Source organism: Magnolia sinica, chromosome 4 (assembly GCF_029962835.1).
Source record: "Magnolia sinica isolate HGM2019 chromosome 4, MsV1, whole genome shotgun sequence".
In the NCBI taxonomy this organism is placed as follows: domain Eukaryota; kingdom Viridiplantae; phylum Streptophyta; class Magnoliopsida; order Magnoliales; family Magnoliaceae; genus Magnolia; species Magnolia sinica.
The window spans coordinates 89,618,233-89,632,817 of NC_080576.1; the positions used below are offsets into that span (position 1 = coordinate 89,618,233).

Below are 14,585 nucleotides of genomic sequence, written 5' to 3' on the forward strand. Positions count from 1 at the left end.
ACGTAGCGTTTTAGCTATACTACGCACTACGAGTGCTACCAAAAACACTGATCTAGAGGAATCACGCAACTTAGACCACATTTGGCACATCAAAAGGGCCAAGTCGTAGGGTGCAACAACATGCAAAGAGTGGTAAAGCAAATAATGCGACAAAGTTTGGAAGAATCAAAGAGCAAAAAGACTAATGAAGAAGCAGGATGCTCTTGATGCAGCCCGACAAGAAGTATTTGGTGCAACCCAGTTATCTAGTCAATGAGATCTTGATACCCAAATTGCAAAGAAATTAAAAAAGAATACTCACAAGAATAATGGAGTGGAAAGGTAGAGAACTTTTATTGATATCAACATTTCCTCTTACAAAGCTTAAAGAAAGAACACACTTGGAAAAATATCTGAATCTCGCTACTCCCCCCTTTTATAGATCATAAAGGAATCCTTAATTGAAATCTCTACAACTAAGAGAATTAATCACAATTTATTACGAGCTAATCTAATCATTCTTCATATGGCAAAAGTCTAATGAAAAACAAACATAAAAAAGCAATCAAATGTCTAAATCTAGCCAATATCTTCAATCATATCTTTAAACCGAACTCCCCTATCTCTCAAAAATAGTAAATTATAATCTTCAAATCTGTAAATAAGTGACCCAAATAAGTCAGCAAATGTTAGGTCATACTGGGCTATGGGCCTACATCTTCTCAGTCCATATAGTGGGCCTAGGTGGGTCGCAGACCCGCATCAGCATTTGGCCTTGATTATATGAGCATTGGTGAGCACGAAAATATCAACTCCGATGAGAATTCAGATTTGGAGGTCACACTAGCTAGGAGAAAAGGCGTATGCACCAATTGTGAATATGAAGAGCATCAGGCCATCAACGCGTATTTGGGAAAGGGGGTCCTTACATGATGGTGGGGAGGGGTGATGGGGACATCAGAGGATCTACTCAAGTGTACCAGAGACAGAGACAACCACCCACATCAGTGCAGCTTTCTTTGTGCATGAGAGACGAGTTCTAGATGGCCATTTTGAAGACTCCACGTGCATTGGACGTGCATCAGGAAGACCCCACTTTGGGATGATGTATGTGGGCTGCTTAGGAGACCATTTTAGTCATAGGATTTTTATTTCGTGTCGATCCGACTATTGGATCTTGTCGATTAGGCTATCGGGCCGCTAAATCTTCTAAATATGGGCCTGTTGGACTATGATCTTGCTTTATGTTTTTTGTTATTTTTAGGATTTATTTGATGGTTGAGATTGATAATAAGTATTTCAATTTTCTTATTTTTTATGATGGGCCATTCCATTTAAGTGAGTGGCGTAGTTGTAATTATTCTAAATTTTTAATTCCGAATTTTTATTTATAAAAACACAAGGGGGTGGAGGTCCAACCCTAGTAGTGTTATTGAGAAGAAAGAAATAAAAGAGAGAAGCTCTCTTGTGTAACGGAATTTTCCTCTTTATGTTTTAAGGTTTGTGAGAAACCCTCCCTTCCAATTGAATTGTGGAAGGATATAAGCTTGTTTGGTGGTGGATTCTCCATGGTACATCCTTCCTCTTTCTCTTCTTCAAAATGTATTTTTCTTCTTCTCTTGTCTTCCTTTTTCCCCTTCCATTACAATCTTCTAAACTCATCAAAACCCCACTCAATCCTCCCTCTCTTTCTTCTCCTTGACCTAGACATGTGTGGGCCCCCATTTGGAGTTTTCCCTCTTTGATTTTCCTCTAAAACTCCCTAAACCCTAGATCCTTTTAATACTAAAAAAACCCCAACCCTAAATCTCCATCTATGAATCCAAAACCCTAATGAAAATGTGAATTTTTGTGAAACTTTCCCCAAAACATAATTTTGATTGCTTTATCATTTATTCATGTAGTTGTTGCACTACTCACGCTAGATTAGAAGTCTCTACTTCTAACTGGGCCACTCTTAAATTATTTTATATTTTCATGCACAGCGTATGTGATAACATCGGATCTTCGTATTATAAATATAAATTTCCAAATCTATTATGCGGATATGCTTGATTTTACATGTTGATTGCTGAAATTAATGTGTAATTGATCTTTCATCTTACATCCTAGGATAGTATTCATCATCCTACATCAAGGGGCCTAAGAGTGTGATTAGGAATACGGGTATGTTTAGTGGATTGTAGTGTTCCTTTAGCAAACAAGACACTTCACGAGCTGATGATGGGGATGTGGTGGAGCCAAGGAAATCCTCGTGTAATCCAATTATGTTTAGAGAAGATGGCAAAACAAAAGAAGATAAAATAGATATGGACTAAAACTTAGATATGGACTAAAACTGCAGTTGAGAGGCTTGGAAGGGCAACAACCAAGCTATTCATACATAGCAATGGAGCTCCAAATGTTGCCAACTCCCTCTACTGACAAGTGTTGGTCGATAATGCGGCGGAGGCAGATGAAAGAGTGAAGTAAAGGCACACAGCTAAAGAGATTAGGGGGGAATGGACAGATCCATAATATTAAGATGTGAAGGCATATGTATGTGGCCCCCTTCAAACCCATGTGGTAGACCAGATGAGGCATTATTATGTGTGATTGTTGAATTGGCCCAACCAGACATTGCATAATCAATTTCATGGTATATTGTGTCACGTGGAAACAATGTTCCAAAAATCAATCAATGCATCGGAGCAACCAAAAAATGTTGATTATATTTTTGTCCTAATGAATTATATTAAGGATGAAATTGGAGAGGAGAATGTGGTACAAATTGTGATCGATAACGAAGCAACATAAAAATATACATGATTGACGACAGCAAAGAGACAACATTTACTATGGTCACAATGTACAGCGCATTGCATCGACCTCATATTGGAAGATATTGGGGAAAAAAAAATAGTATTGCAAAATTGGTTGAAAGAGGAATATAAGTGACGACACTCATATACAACCATAACCAACTAGTCCTCATATACTTATATTGAGTAAGTTCACGAACGGGAGAGAACTACTTAAGCCCACGGTGACTAGATTTGCAAAATTTTAATAGCCCTTGAGAATTTCTACTAACATCGGGTAGAATTGAGAGAAATGCTTGCTTCTCGAAAATGGCTCAGCACAAAACATGAATAGATATTGACTTAACACAAAACATGAACAAAAGACATTAAGGACACCGATTGAGGTTGTAACTCGACCATTAGGGACAACATATATTGGAAGAGTGTCACAAACATTCTCAAGGTGATACCACTAATGGGAATACTTGTAGAATCCGACAGATTCCTACTATGGGCTTCCTCTATGGTGTCATGCATAAAGCAAAGCTTGCCATTTGTCATGGTTATACACTATACATATTACTGCGAGATGATCAACAAACATTTGACAAATCGGCTTCACCACGATCTTCATGCAACAAGTAAACTCTTTTGTTATTATGCACTTGTTGTTATTAGTTATTAGTTAGTTAGTTTTGTGGTGTAATCATTGAAGTCTTTGTTTTCATTATTATATTGTAGAATACTATCTAAATCCAAGATACATATATGCTGCTTCATTCATTGATGATGATGAGATTCCAGTTAGGCTGAAGAACGTAATAAAGATATGAGGGCCCGACCTAGATAGGTAGATATGGGGTTAAATAAAGTGAGTACAAGTCTTATATTAGTGGTCTTTATTTTTTTATTTCAGTGGCTAAAAAAAATATAAATGTTTTGGCATGTCACCCACCGTTTGAAATATATACACTTCACTGGACCGACTTCTCTGATGCAATTACACAAAGGGCAGTCTCTCAAACACCTTCGGGTAAGAAATTGATGTTTTATTAATATTGTTAATAGCGTAGAAATTATTTTATTAGCCATGTACAACTATAAAAAAACAAAAAAAAACAAAAAAAAAAAAAAAAGTTTTCAATACAGCTGATTAGCAGATGCATTGTGGAGAAAGTGCAAAGGCTCTCCAGACAATTGTGGTGAAAGTTTTGAGCCAATCAGCCAAACAACTTCGTTTCTCTAGCTACGAGAGAAACTGGAGCAACATTGCACTCATCCACTCTAATAAGAGGAATCGATTGCAAGCTAGGACCTTAGATTGTCTTGTCCACCTAGACTACAATGTGAAGAAGATTACGGAATGCAAGGCTTGTGGGCAATATGATCGACAAAGGCGACTTCTATCCAATAAACTTGGACCACACTTACGATGAGGGCGACCCCACTTCAACATTTGTTGAAACAAATGGGTAAATAGGTAGAAGAGGGCAATGAAGAGGTTGAGGTGCACAACCTAATGATACATGCATGTGGGGTAGAAAGCGAATTGTGCAATTGTCTTAGACCCATAGAGGGTAAATTTAACCCAACAACAGAGTGCTAGTAGCAATAGAAAAACTGAGACAAATTATCTTGGCAATAATGACAAATGACAATGATGATGCAATTGCTTCTGATGTTGCTCAACATGTAGGGGTACAGCCAGCTAAAGAGCACGAGGCTGATTAGGATTGACAGGGTGGACGAAGTCGAACTTATGAGCATATTAAGTCATGATACGACCAACCTGGGGGGAGCATCATGGGGAGGTTGGCACTGGTGACACTAAAGGAGATGGAACGATGGGAGGCCTAGTACATCAGACCACTTACGAATCTGGATATGGATATGATCATGGACAATATACAAAACCTGTTGAGCCGCTTTCATGTTGGACTAGTCTTGGTTGTTGATATGATCCATAAGGATAAGGTCGGCTGCAGTGGTCATCGTTACCGTTACAGCTTACATTGGTAAAGATAACTAATGCTTTCGATCATCAAAAGAAATGCAACACTCTTCTAAATGCTTTTCAAGATCTTCGAACTAATAAAATTGACTAGAAGAATCTGATCTTAATTCCTTCCTTAAGTTCTTGACCTTGGAACAGCCTTTTTCAACACAGTGGCAAGCTCGACATCAATCTTCATCTCATGCATATGCATCTAAAAAACTTAAAACACCCTTCATTCAAACACTCAACCCCAAAATTTGGCCTTATGCCATTCTTCGTTGAGCCGGAACCTTTAGTCTCAATATGTCAACAAGCCTCAATGGCATTAAGATGGCAAGTTACATGAGCCTTAAAATCCTTTGCCTTGTGGCACACCTCGATTGGATCACTAAACATTTGTCACATCTTTATAATGAGCTAGAAGTCCCTGTCTCTAAATGATTGGAACCAGCAGACTGGATATCAATCCTCAGAAGAAGTCATAAACAAAACATAAAAGTTTTGGAATTAGAAAATAACAGCTGCGAAATATGGGGTCGAACTGATTTTCGCCGCTCGCTTGTAAAGGATACGATTTGTGCAATGTTCTTGTTATTCTTTAGATGGAATTTACTTAAGAGGACCGTTCTCTTCTGTTTTTTCAAGCTGGTCTTCGAAACATAGAAATGTTTTCCTCTATTTAGTTTTTAGAATTGCAATTTCGAATGAGTTAGCCAATTAGAGGTTACACTTAGTTGGCACAGCCAAGTGGCACAAATGACCGTACCACTATTTCACTGCTTCTTTTTCCAAACGAAAACCACAAAGGAGAACAGAAAGGAGAACGGCCGGTGGCAAAACAGAAACCAGTGAGTCTCTGGTCACTCCAACTCAGCGTGGGAGATGAACAGCAACACTTCAGATACTGCATGATGGATCTATCAATAGATCATCTAGAAACCTCAATTACCTTCCACGAAAGGGGGAAAAAAACACTTCTAGTAATCATCCATGGCAGGAACAAAACCAATTCACGATGATGGAAAGGAATGAATATGAATAAAATACCAAATAAAAACAAAAATCGATCCGAAGAAACAAACAAGGGCAAGTAATTATGAAGAGATGGTACCTTGCAACTCGATGCCAAATCCATGTTTGCGGATAATGAATTTCGAAACGGCGATGGCAGCGAATTATCCAGCAGTGGTGCCCGCGACTTTATCCGCCTCCAAAAAGCAGCAACGGCTGGCTGTAATCACCATCCCATCGGATCCTGTTTAACTCGATCGACGATTCAACTGAGATCAAACCATGGCCTGCAATCCGAACCGAATTGCCAAGAAGAACCCGATAAGAAGGAGAGGAAGAATCTATGCGTGCCTAGGGTTAGGTTTAGGGTTAGGGTTAGGGTTGGGGTTGGGGACGCTTAGGAAGAGGATTTCTTTTTGCATTGACGGCTACCTCGCTCGCTCGCTCGCGTATGTTTTCCGTCTTATTTCGTTGTGAGAAGCAGCAGACAAAGCTACTCGCGCGACGAGAGGTGAGATCGTAGACTCGGCTCCTCCCACACGTTTGCTGTAATGAGGAACCTCCGCTGCTTGTTAGGTGGGGCCGACGATGAGTGGCTACTCGTTTTTTTTTTTTTTAAATGGAAGGTTGGATGAAAGATGACAGACCGTCTACATTCAACGTACAGGAGTGGGCCGCATAATCCTTGACTTTCTGATTTTTTTAGACGCGATTTTCCATGCCCTCGCGTGCAGACGCGGATCGCCTGGTGAGTCACCGGGAATATCCCAGGTGACCTGACGTGGGGAGATTTCATTGGCCGGTGCCCTGTGAGAGTTTGGGCCACCGGGTGCGCGGTTAACACCTAACCGTCTCGGGCCCACCTTGATCTATTTTTTTGTATATCCAGGCCGTTCATCTGTTTTTTCATCTCATTTTAGGTCGCGATTCCAACCCTTAAGAGGATGCAAATCTCAGGTGGACCACATCGTGAGAAACAATGACAAATAACCATTAAAAAGATTTTATAGCCCACACATTACAAAAACTTTATGATGAGCCGTTTGGAATTTTTAACAATGAGGTACACAAACACCACTATTTCATGCGTTGTAGTCACATGAGATTTAGATCTGCCTAATTTTTAGGATTGCATCTTAATATGGGATGGAGAAATGGATGGACAGTGTGGATGTACCACACATTCAAAGTGAGCCTCACTTTAAGGGCGTGTTTGGGCGTTGGGATTGGAAGGGATTCGGTGGGATGGAATTAAAAAAACATAATTACCCTGTTGCCATGGGATAAGTATAATTCCATGCTTTGTTGGTAATCTGGTGGTACATTGAATGGATATACTAACCATCATTCGAAGTTATTGAGAATAACACACATGTGTTATATCTAGACCGTTCATTTGTTTTGTAACCTCATTTTATGGCATGGGCCTAAAAATGAGGTAGATCCAAAACTTATATAGCCCCATTGAAGTTTTCAATGGTAAGTATTCAATCCCCGTTGCTTTCTATGGTGGGGTCCACCTGAGCTTTAGATTAACCTGATTTTTTGGCCCATGCTCTAAAATAATCTCAAAAATTGGGTGGACGGTGTGGATCTAACCAACACATCATAGTGGGACCTACACAACTTGCTAACATTGAGTGAAATTGGCATCGGACCCAATGCAATTCCATCGACAGCTTTTCCATCCTCCCCAAACATGGAGTGGAATTGGCACGGGACCAGATGCAATTCCATCCCACCCAATCCCTTCTAATCCCAGTGCCCAAACACGCCCTAAGGGTAACACCGAGTAATAGTTAATTCGCTACCCCGGATTAGTACTATCCAGAGCGGATTAGGTGTTACCAAGCCAACACCTTAGTAAGGTAGGGCCCACCTTAATTATGTGTCGTATATTCACCTTGTCCATCTGTTTCTACTTGCCATTTCATATTATGGTCCCAAAATTAAGTAATTCAATTCTCAGATGGACCACATCACAAGAAACAATGGAGATGGAGCGCCTCATCGTTAAAAATTCCTAGTAAAGTTTGTGTAATGTTTATTTGCTATCCTAACTTGTTGACAATGTCCAGAGCAATGGGGTGTGTGTACTGACATAGGCGTATACTAACAAGCTAACCCAAACAAAAAAATAATAATAATAAAATTGTCAGGAGTAATGGATGAAAGAAATATACAACGATCAACTTGATCTCAAACTTTTGTAGCCCGTGAGAAGTTTTTAATGGCTATTTGCCATTATTTTTAGTGGTATGGTGCACTTGAAATTTGATTCTTTTTTAATTTTGTGACCGTGCTGTAAAATGAGACGGAAAATATATTGACAACATAGATATGCAAAAAATACATCAAGTTGGGCCCCACACAGTTAGTGAGTGGGTGTTACTCAGGTAATAGTTAATCCCCTTACTACTAAGCATGTCCCATGACAACTGGGGCTCCGAGGGACCCACCATGATGTATGGGTTTATCTACATAGGTCATCCATTTATCGTACCATTTTAAGATATAAGCCCAAAAATGAGGCCAAACCAATGCATAAGTGGACCACAACGTAAGATTAAATGCCCACACCATTAAAATCTTTTTGGGACCCTTAGAAGTTTTGGATCAAGCTAATATTTGTGTTTTGCCTTCGTCCAAGTCTGTGACCTAAGGGTGCACATCGAACCGGTAGAACCGCGGAACCGATCAAACGGTCTGGTTTGGTCCAGTTCTAGAGTGCACCGGTTCCGATTCTAGTTCCAAAAATCAAAGAACCATTTAGATCGGTTCGGTTCCGATTTATGGGTATGTAGAATCAAACCAAATCGTGAACTGAACCTACATTTTTAAATTTAAAAAATAAAAAATAAACCCTAAGTCCACCCGACCTTGTTGCGTGCATGCAGTTGCCCTTGCCCTCTCTCTCTCTCTCTCTCTCTCTCTCTCATCGATCCTCTCTCTCTCGCTGCTCCTTTATCTCTCGTTGCTCCTCTCTCTCACCACATAAAGTGAAACCGTGTAATCGATCTAGAACTAAACCGATTTTCACAATCCGGTTCCGGTTCGGTTCTAGGGTGCTAACGGTTCGATTCCGGTTCCGAAAATCCTAGAACCGTATGGAACGGTTCAGTTCTGGTTTCACCCCAGAACCGGACCGAACCGACCCATGTGCACCCCTAATGTGACCTTATGAATTAATTGGATTGCAAATAAACATCATTGTGGGCCCTAAGAAGGTTTCAACAATGGGTGTAATTACCACTACTACTTCATATGGTGTGGTCCACTTGAGCCTTTGATCTACCTCATTTTTTGGGCTTATATTATAAAATGATATGGCAAAATGGATGGCCATTGTTGATAAACCCACACATCATTGTGGGTCCCTCATGGCCTTAGCTTATTCTGAGTTGGGGATAGGTATGGGTAGTACCTAATCCACATCCTGTGAATTTTGTAGTGACTCAAATGTGAATTACATGTGCCTTGCCCATAGAAGTTCATGTGAACAAACGCTGATTGGGGCCCATAGAGATGCATGTGATAAATCTACTCCATCCATCAGTTTGTAAATGGCACAATAGGACGGGAGTCCAAATTTCAGGCAAATCTAAGACTATGGTGAGGCACACCATACAAAATAACAGAGATTGAAAGCTCACCATTAGAAAATTTGTGGGGGCCTCAAAAGTTTTTGTATAAGTATAATATTTTTGCCTACAGTTTTTATGAGTATTAACATCCCTAACAACGGTTTGGATGGTGTGGACGTTGAATGGTGGATTCCCCGATAGTATGGGAGATCTACTATATTCTTTCCACTTAGTTGCTCACTTACTCTTATGGGCTTTTGTAAAGGGAGTGAAGGTGTCATATTTGAAATTGTGCTTGTGGCTTAATGGGATTACTATGACTACGCTTGCGGAACCTTGGTGGAGCTAAGGAATGAAGGCTATATCCTAAATGGGGATGATTATGACATATTTAAAAATTATGCCTATTTAAAACAATAATTGCCTAACTTGATATAATTAACAATTAAACTAAGTAAGACAATATATCTCTAAGGCTTTCAAGCCAATAGAGGGTCCAATTACATAAACTACAAATGATTTGCAAGTAAGCAACTAGTCTATATCAAGATATATAGTGTATATATGTGTGAGAGATATGCTAACTATCAATCACTAAGCATTCATCTAATCATGCATGCATAATATAAACCATTCAAACTCATAAGCATAATTAAATAATTGTGCAAAAGACAATCCCAAACACATTCATATATAGTGGTTCGTCTACTTGCCTACTCCACTCCAGGCGGAAGCACTCAACTATGAGTGTATTAGATTTTGCTATCGGAGGTTTTAAATCAAGTTCACCTCTAACCTTTACAAACTTACACAATGACTCTAAGATTTAGGCTTTACTCCCAATCCAAGGTTATACACAAGAACCCAATGATTTAGGCCCTATACAAGAGCCAAGTTCATACACAATAATCTATAAATTTAAGCTCTACTTTCGAGCCAATGTCCTACACAAGAACATGAAAATTTGGACTCTACAATAGATTCAATGTCTTACACTAGAACACAAGGTTTAGGCCCTACATAAGAGTCAAGGTCCTACACAAGAACGTTGGGATTTAGGTCATAGATGAAGGCTAAGGTCATACGAAAGAACCTAGTTTGAGTTTTAGTTTACAGACTCTTAGCCTCAATCCTACATAATGAAAGAAATTAGACTTGAAATCTTACAATTAACAACTTACTTGTCGTATTGAGCCCCTTTTATAGCACCTTCTTAGGTTGTTTGATTTTCTCTCTCCCATTCTTCAATCAACTCCTCGATGCTCCCCCGATAAAGATCTCGTTGCTTTATCGAGGTTTTAGCTCCAAGATCATCCATCTTACATATGATGCTCCTCTGAGGTGACCAAGGTAATGGGAGGCTAGTTTAATCTCCTATAACTAGTGGGAAGCAGTTTTTCCTAAGGGATTCAACTAAATGGGTCTTCCAGACGATTTAGACAATGATATGCCAAGATTGCTTAAGTCCAATCTATAAAAAAATAGAAGGGTTCAAGCACATCTTCAATGTAGAGGTTGAAATCCTCATATGAGTGTGAATCTCAAGGAAGAGTGTTTTGAAAACCATAAAATAGAGGTTAGGGATAAGGGATATGGATATGGAATCACCCTACCTTTTGTTCATAAAAAAATCCATCAAAATGCCCAAGAACCGAATGCCCTTTATAAAAAGTTCGAGCTCAAACAGTCAATAAATGGGCAAAGAACGGCTCCATCGATGTCATCAAAGGTTTTCTCAGTGCCATCAAACAACCCAGATAAAATATGACTTTTCTTGTCGGACAATTCTGGACCATTTCCAATGTCATCGAACTGACCGTCGATGTCATCGAAAGGGCTTTGAAGCCATTGAGAAAGTTAGAAAAAAAAATCCAATTTCTTACTAGACAATTTTGACTCTCAATCAATGTCATTGAATGTACCCCGATGCCATTGAGAAAACCAGAGAAAAATCCAGTTGGTTGCTGGACATTTCTAACTCCCGATTGACGTCACTGTACAGGCCTTCGATGCCATTGAAGACTATTCGATGGCAGATGGATGCCTTCGAACTTCAATCGAAAACTGATATTTTGGACTATCTTTTACTTAGCAGATTCACACATCTTCTAGCTTTATTTATCATATTTTTCTTAGTCTCCTAAGGCTAAGGGATGATCAATTAGGTATTCCTATTTAGATTATCTAGAGGTATATGAGTTGTCTTGGGTCAAAGGTTATGGTCACCAAGGCACATATTTTACCTGTTCTTTATTCATTGATGTTATGTCATCACTAATATCTTCGATCTTCACTTTCCAATGGATTAACCAACTACTTGATACAACGACTCACGTGATTGACAAATAAGGTACAAAAATTAGTGCACAAACAATTATTGATTAGAGTTGTCACTAACCAATCATTACGATTATACTGTTAGTTAGAGCCCATAGAAATACTTAAGTTTAAGAACCCAAAGATCATTTACCCTAAGATGAATCGTGAGTTTACGTTCCAGATATTCTGAGTAAGGGATTGCAGTTACTGAGAGGGAAGGTGTTAGGCACTCACTCTGCCCATACAAATATACGAGCTTTACTTCATAATATCTAACTAATTCCTAAAGAATTAGGGTAGTTCTCGTGTGCAGAAAATGTAATGCGATGCAATGATGCTGGTGATTGATCGATCTTAATTTCGGATGGATAGGATCCGACTATATCGGCAAGACGCATAACATATGTTTGAAATGATCAAGTGCAAGGTGTATGTATGTATGGGATGCTTGATGCTATATGGATACTTATGATAAAATAACGGCCAACCGACTAAGGTTTCTGGTGGACCTACTTCAATTATATCCGTAGTTCTCGGAGCATACGCCCACCAATTAAATACAATGAAAAATAATGGAATGTAATGTATATGTTAAAACAACGGCAAACTAGCCAAGGCTTCTAATGGACAAGATCTTATTATGTCAGCAAGCCACAGAGCATACGCCCACTAGTCAGATGCGTGAAAATAAAAAAATGCAATATGATGTTGATGTCTGTGAGGAGCAAGGGGGTTAAGAAGGGAATGAATGTTGCACGTTGTTGATGTACTAATTTGATGAAATTGATAAAGGCTTGAATTGTTAGATGAACGATATTGTCACAAGGCTATATTGAGTGACTCATATTTGACTTAGGTGGCTTAAGAGGCTTGAACTCTGGCTAGGTTAAGCTAAACCAGGGTTGGGCTCTGATTATCTCGCTCTCACTCTCCTTGGTGGAAGGATGACTTCCTAATGGGTGAGCTCTCTGAAATGAGAAGGCTCTTTGATGCCTAGTGTGTGACTAATGACAAGGGGAGGGGGCTATTTATAGTCTCCCAACCTGACTTTGTGATAATTCCTGGTGATCCTAGGGGCAAAATATGGTTGGATGGTTGGAATTGGAGATTGCCACATAGCATCATCTCATGGGTTAGATGAAGTGGTAAAGGATAATTTTGGGTAAGGAGATGGACATCAGAGTAAATGCATCTCAAACGCACACTTAAGGTTCGAAAAATGACAGACCCATATGCTTGAGGGACGCTGCCCGAAATGGAGTGTCACGTGGTCGACGACAACCTGACTATCATCAGTCCCCACTTGTACTCCCTACTTTGGTAGGTAGAATCCTCCAAGCGTGTGGAGACTCTGCTGTGAGGGCTACTACTTCGAGGTTTCAGTCATCTCTCCGATTAGGCTTGGTTTTGGGCTCGTGTTTGGTCTTAACTAGGTGAGTTGATTGGGTTGTGAGGTTGGGTAGGATGACCAGGTGAGTTAACTCGTTGAGTCAACTGAGGGTTTTAGGGTTTTAAGTTTATAGGGTTCAAGGTTAGGCTAATTGGGTTAACTGGGTTAAATAGGCTAAGTTTAGGGTTTAAGACTAGGATTCTTAGGGTTTAGGCTTATAGGGTTAGGGTTTAGGATTGGGGTTCAGTTGTTCATCCATCTGTTCAAACTCTATTAACTTATCAACCTGGGGTAAGGTGTCTACAGATGCCCCTTTTTGGCAGAGGTCGTGTGTAACCAAATGCCAAAGTGAGTGAACACCCCACCTTTGCCATTCATTCATGAATTACAATATGGATTTGTTACCTTCCTTTGTGTCGGTGTCAGCTGGTTGCTTAGAAATAGATAATTTCCACATATCATGAGGGTTTGAGGAAAACGTTTTAATTGTCCCTATGCGGGTTACCAATTGTAACCCTTTCACTCTTGATCAATACTAACATCGGAAAGGTACAGTAGAACCCCTGCACTTTTTACCGCTACGAGAATACTTACCCGGTATTGGAATGTCCGTTGCTTCCCATATCACCCTAAGAGTACTTGTTTTGTTTGATCGTCAAGGTGGTTAGTTGCCCTGCACTTTCTGAGGCCTTACAAGGAACTCACTATGCCAACTTAAACTCAATTAAATTCTGCAAGCATCCATGCCCAAGTATGTGCGGGTGACCTATTTCCATGCAATCTTCTGGTTTTGACGCATAGGTTACAATTTATCTTTTTCGCCATTTAGATGATTTCTTCTGACCAGTCTTAGCCTATCATCTTTTCAGAGCATTAGATTTGATAAAATAAAGTTAACATTAGATTTTAGTCTAATCATATTTTGATGTGCATTCAAATCCAATGATCTCCGGGGAAACCACAAGATATCAGATCTTATTTGATTTTGCGTTGACTCCCACTTAGAGATGGGAAATTGACCATACTCGCCTCAAAGTTTGGGTTAATTACCTAAAAAACTACGTCATTCCAAAATCCTTAGAAGGGCCTTCTGACAAGCTTTTGAAAATTACTTGGACCAAAATGCCCTTATCATTGGTTCAGAAGTTGTACGGTTTTATAGGCAATAAGAAGTTACGTCGTATTTAATGCCATGAAAGTGATGTGTACGGAACCTTTTTTCCGAATGGGCAAGGACCAAACTTGTGGGGCCCACATTGATGTATGTGTATAATCTATGTCGCCCATCCTTTTTGTCATGTCATTTTAGGGCTAGGGGCAAATATCAGCCTGATCCAGAGCTCTTGTTGGTTGCATAATAGAAAATAATGGTGACAATAGAACCCATTGTTGAAACTTTTCAAGCTCACTGTGATGTTTGTTAGAAGCGGACACTGCCTAAGTCAGGCCTTTTTGGGCCTACGATGAGCTGGCCGACAAGGTGGACGGAACAGATTACCCCATTGTGGGCCTTAGGCTATCGT

The 14,585-nt window shown here is 39.7% G+C and overlaps 1 protein-coding gene across 3 annotated transcripts in view; it reads right to left on the reverse strand.

The window, feature by feature from the left end:
* LOC131243356 (E3 SUMO-protein ligase SIZ1) overlaps positions 1-6,342 on the reverse strand; it is a 92,285-nt gene extending 85,943 nt beyond the window's left edge. For 2 of the 3 annotated variants that reach the window (XR_009170032.1, XM_058242667.1), the window contains exon 1: positions 5,870-6,335. Coding sequence is in view for 2 of the 3 variants with exons in the window: in XM_058242667.1 (XP_058098650.1) it covers positions 5,870-5,893 (24 nt within the window). In the remaining variant the exon portion in view is untranslated. Of the gene's footprint in view, positions 1-5,869 lie in introns of all 3 variants that reach the window. The other variant, XM_058242668.1, reaches the window with a different exon arrangement.
* Between the last annotated feature and the right edge of the window lie 8,243 nt (positions 6,343-14,585).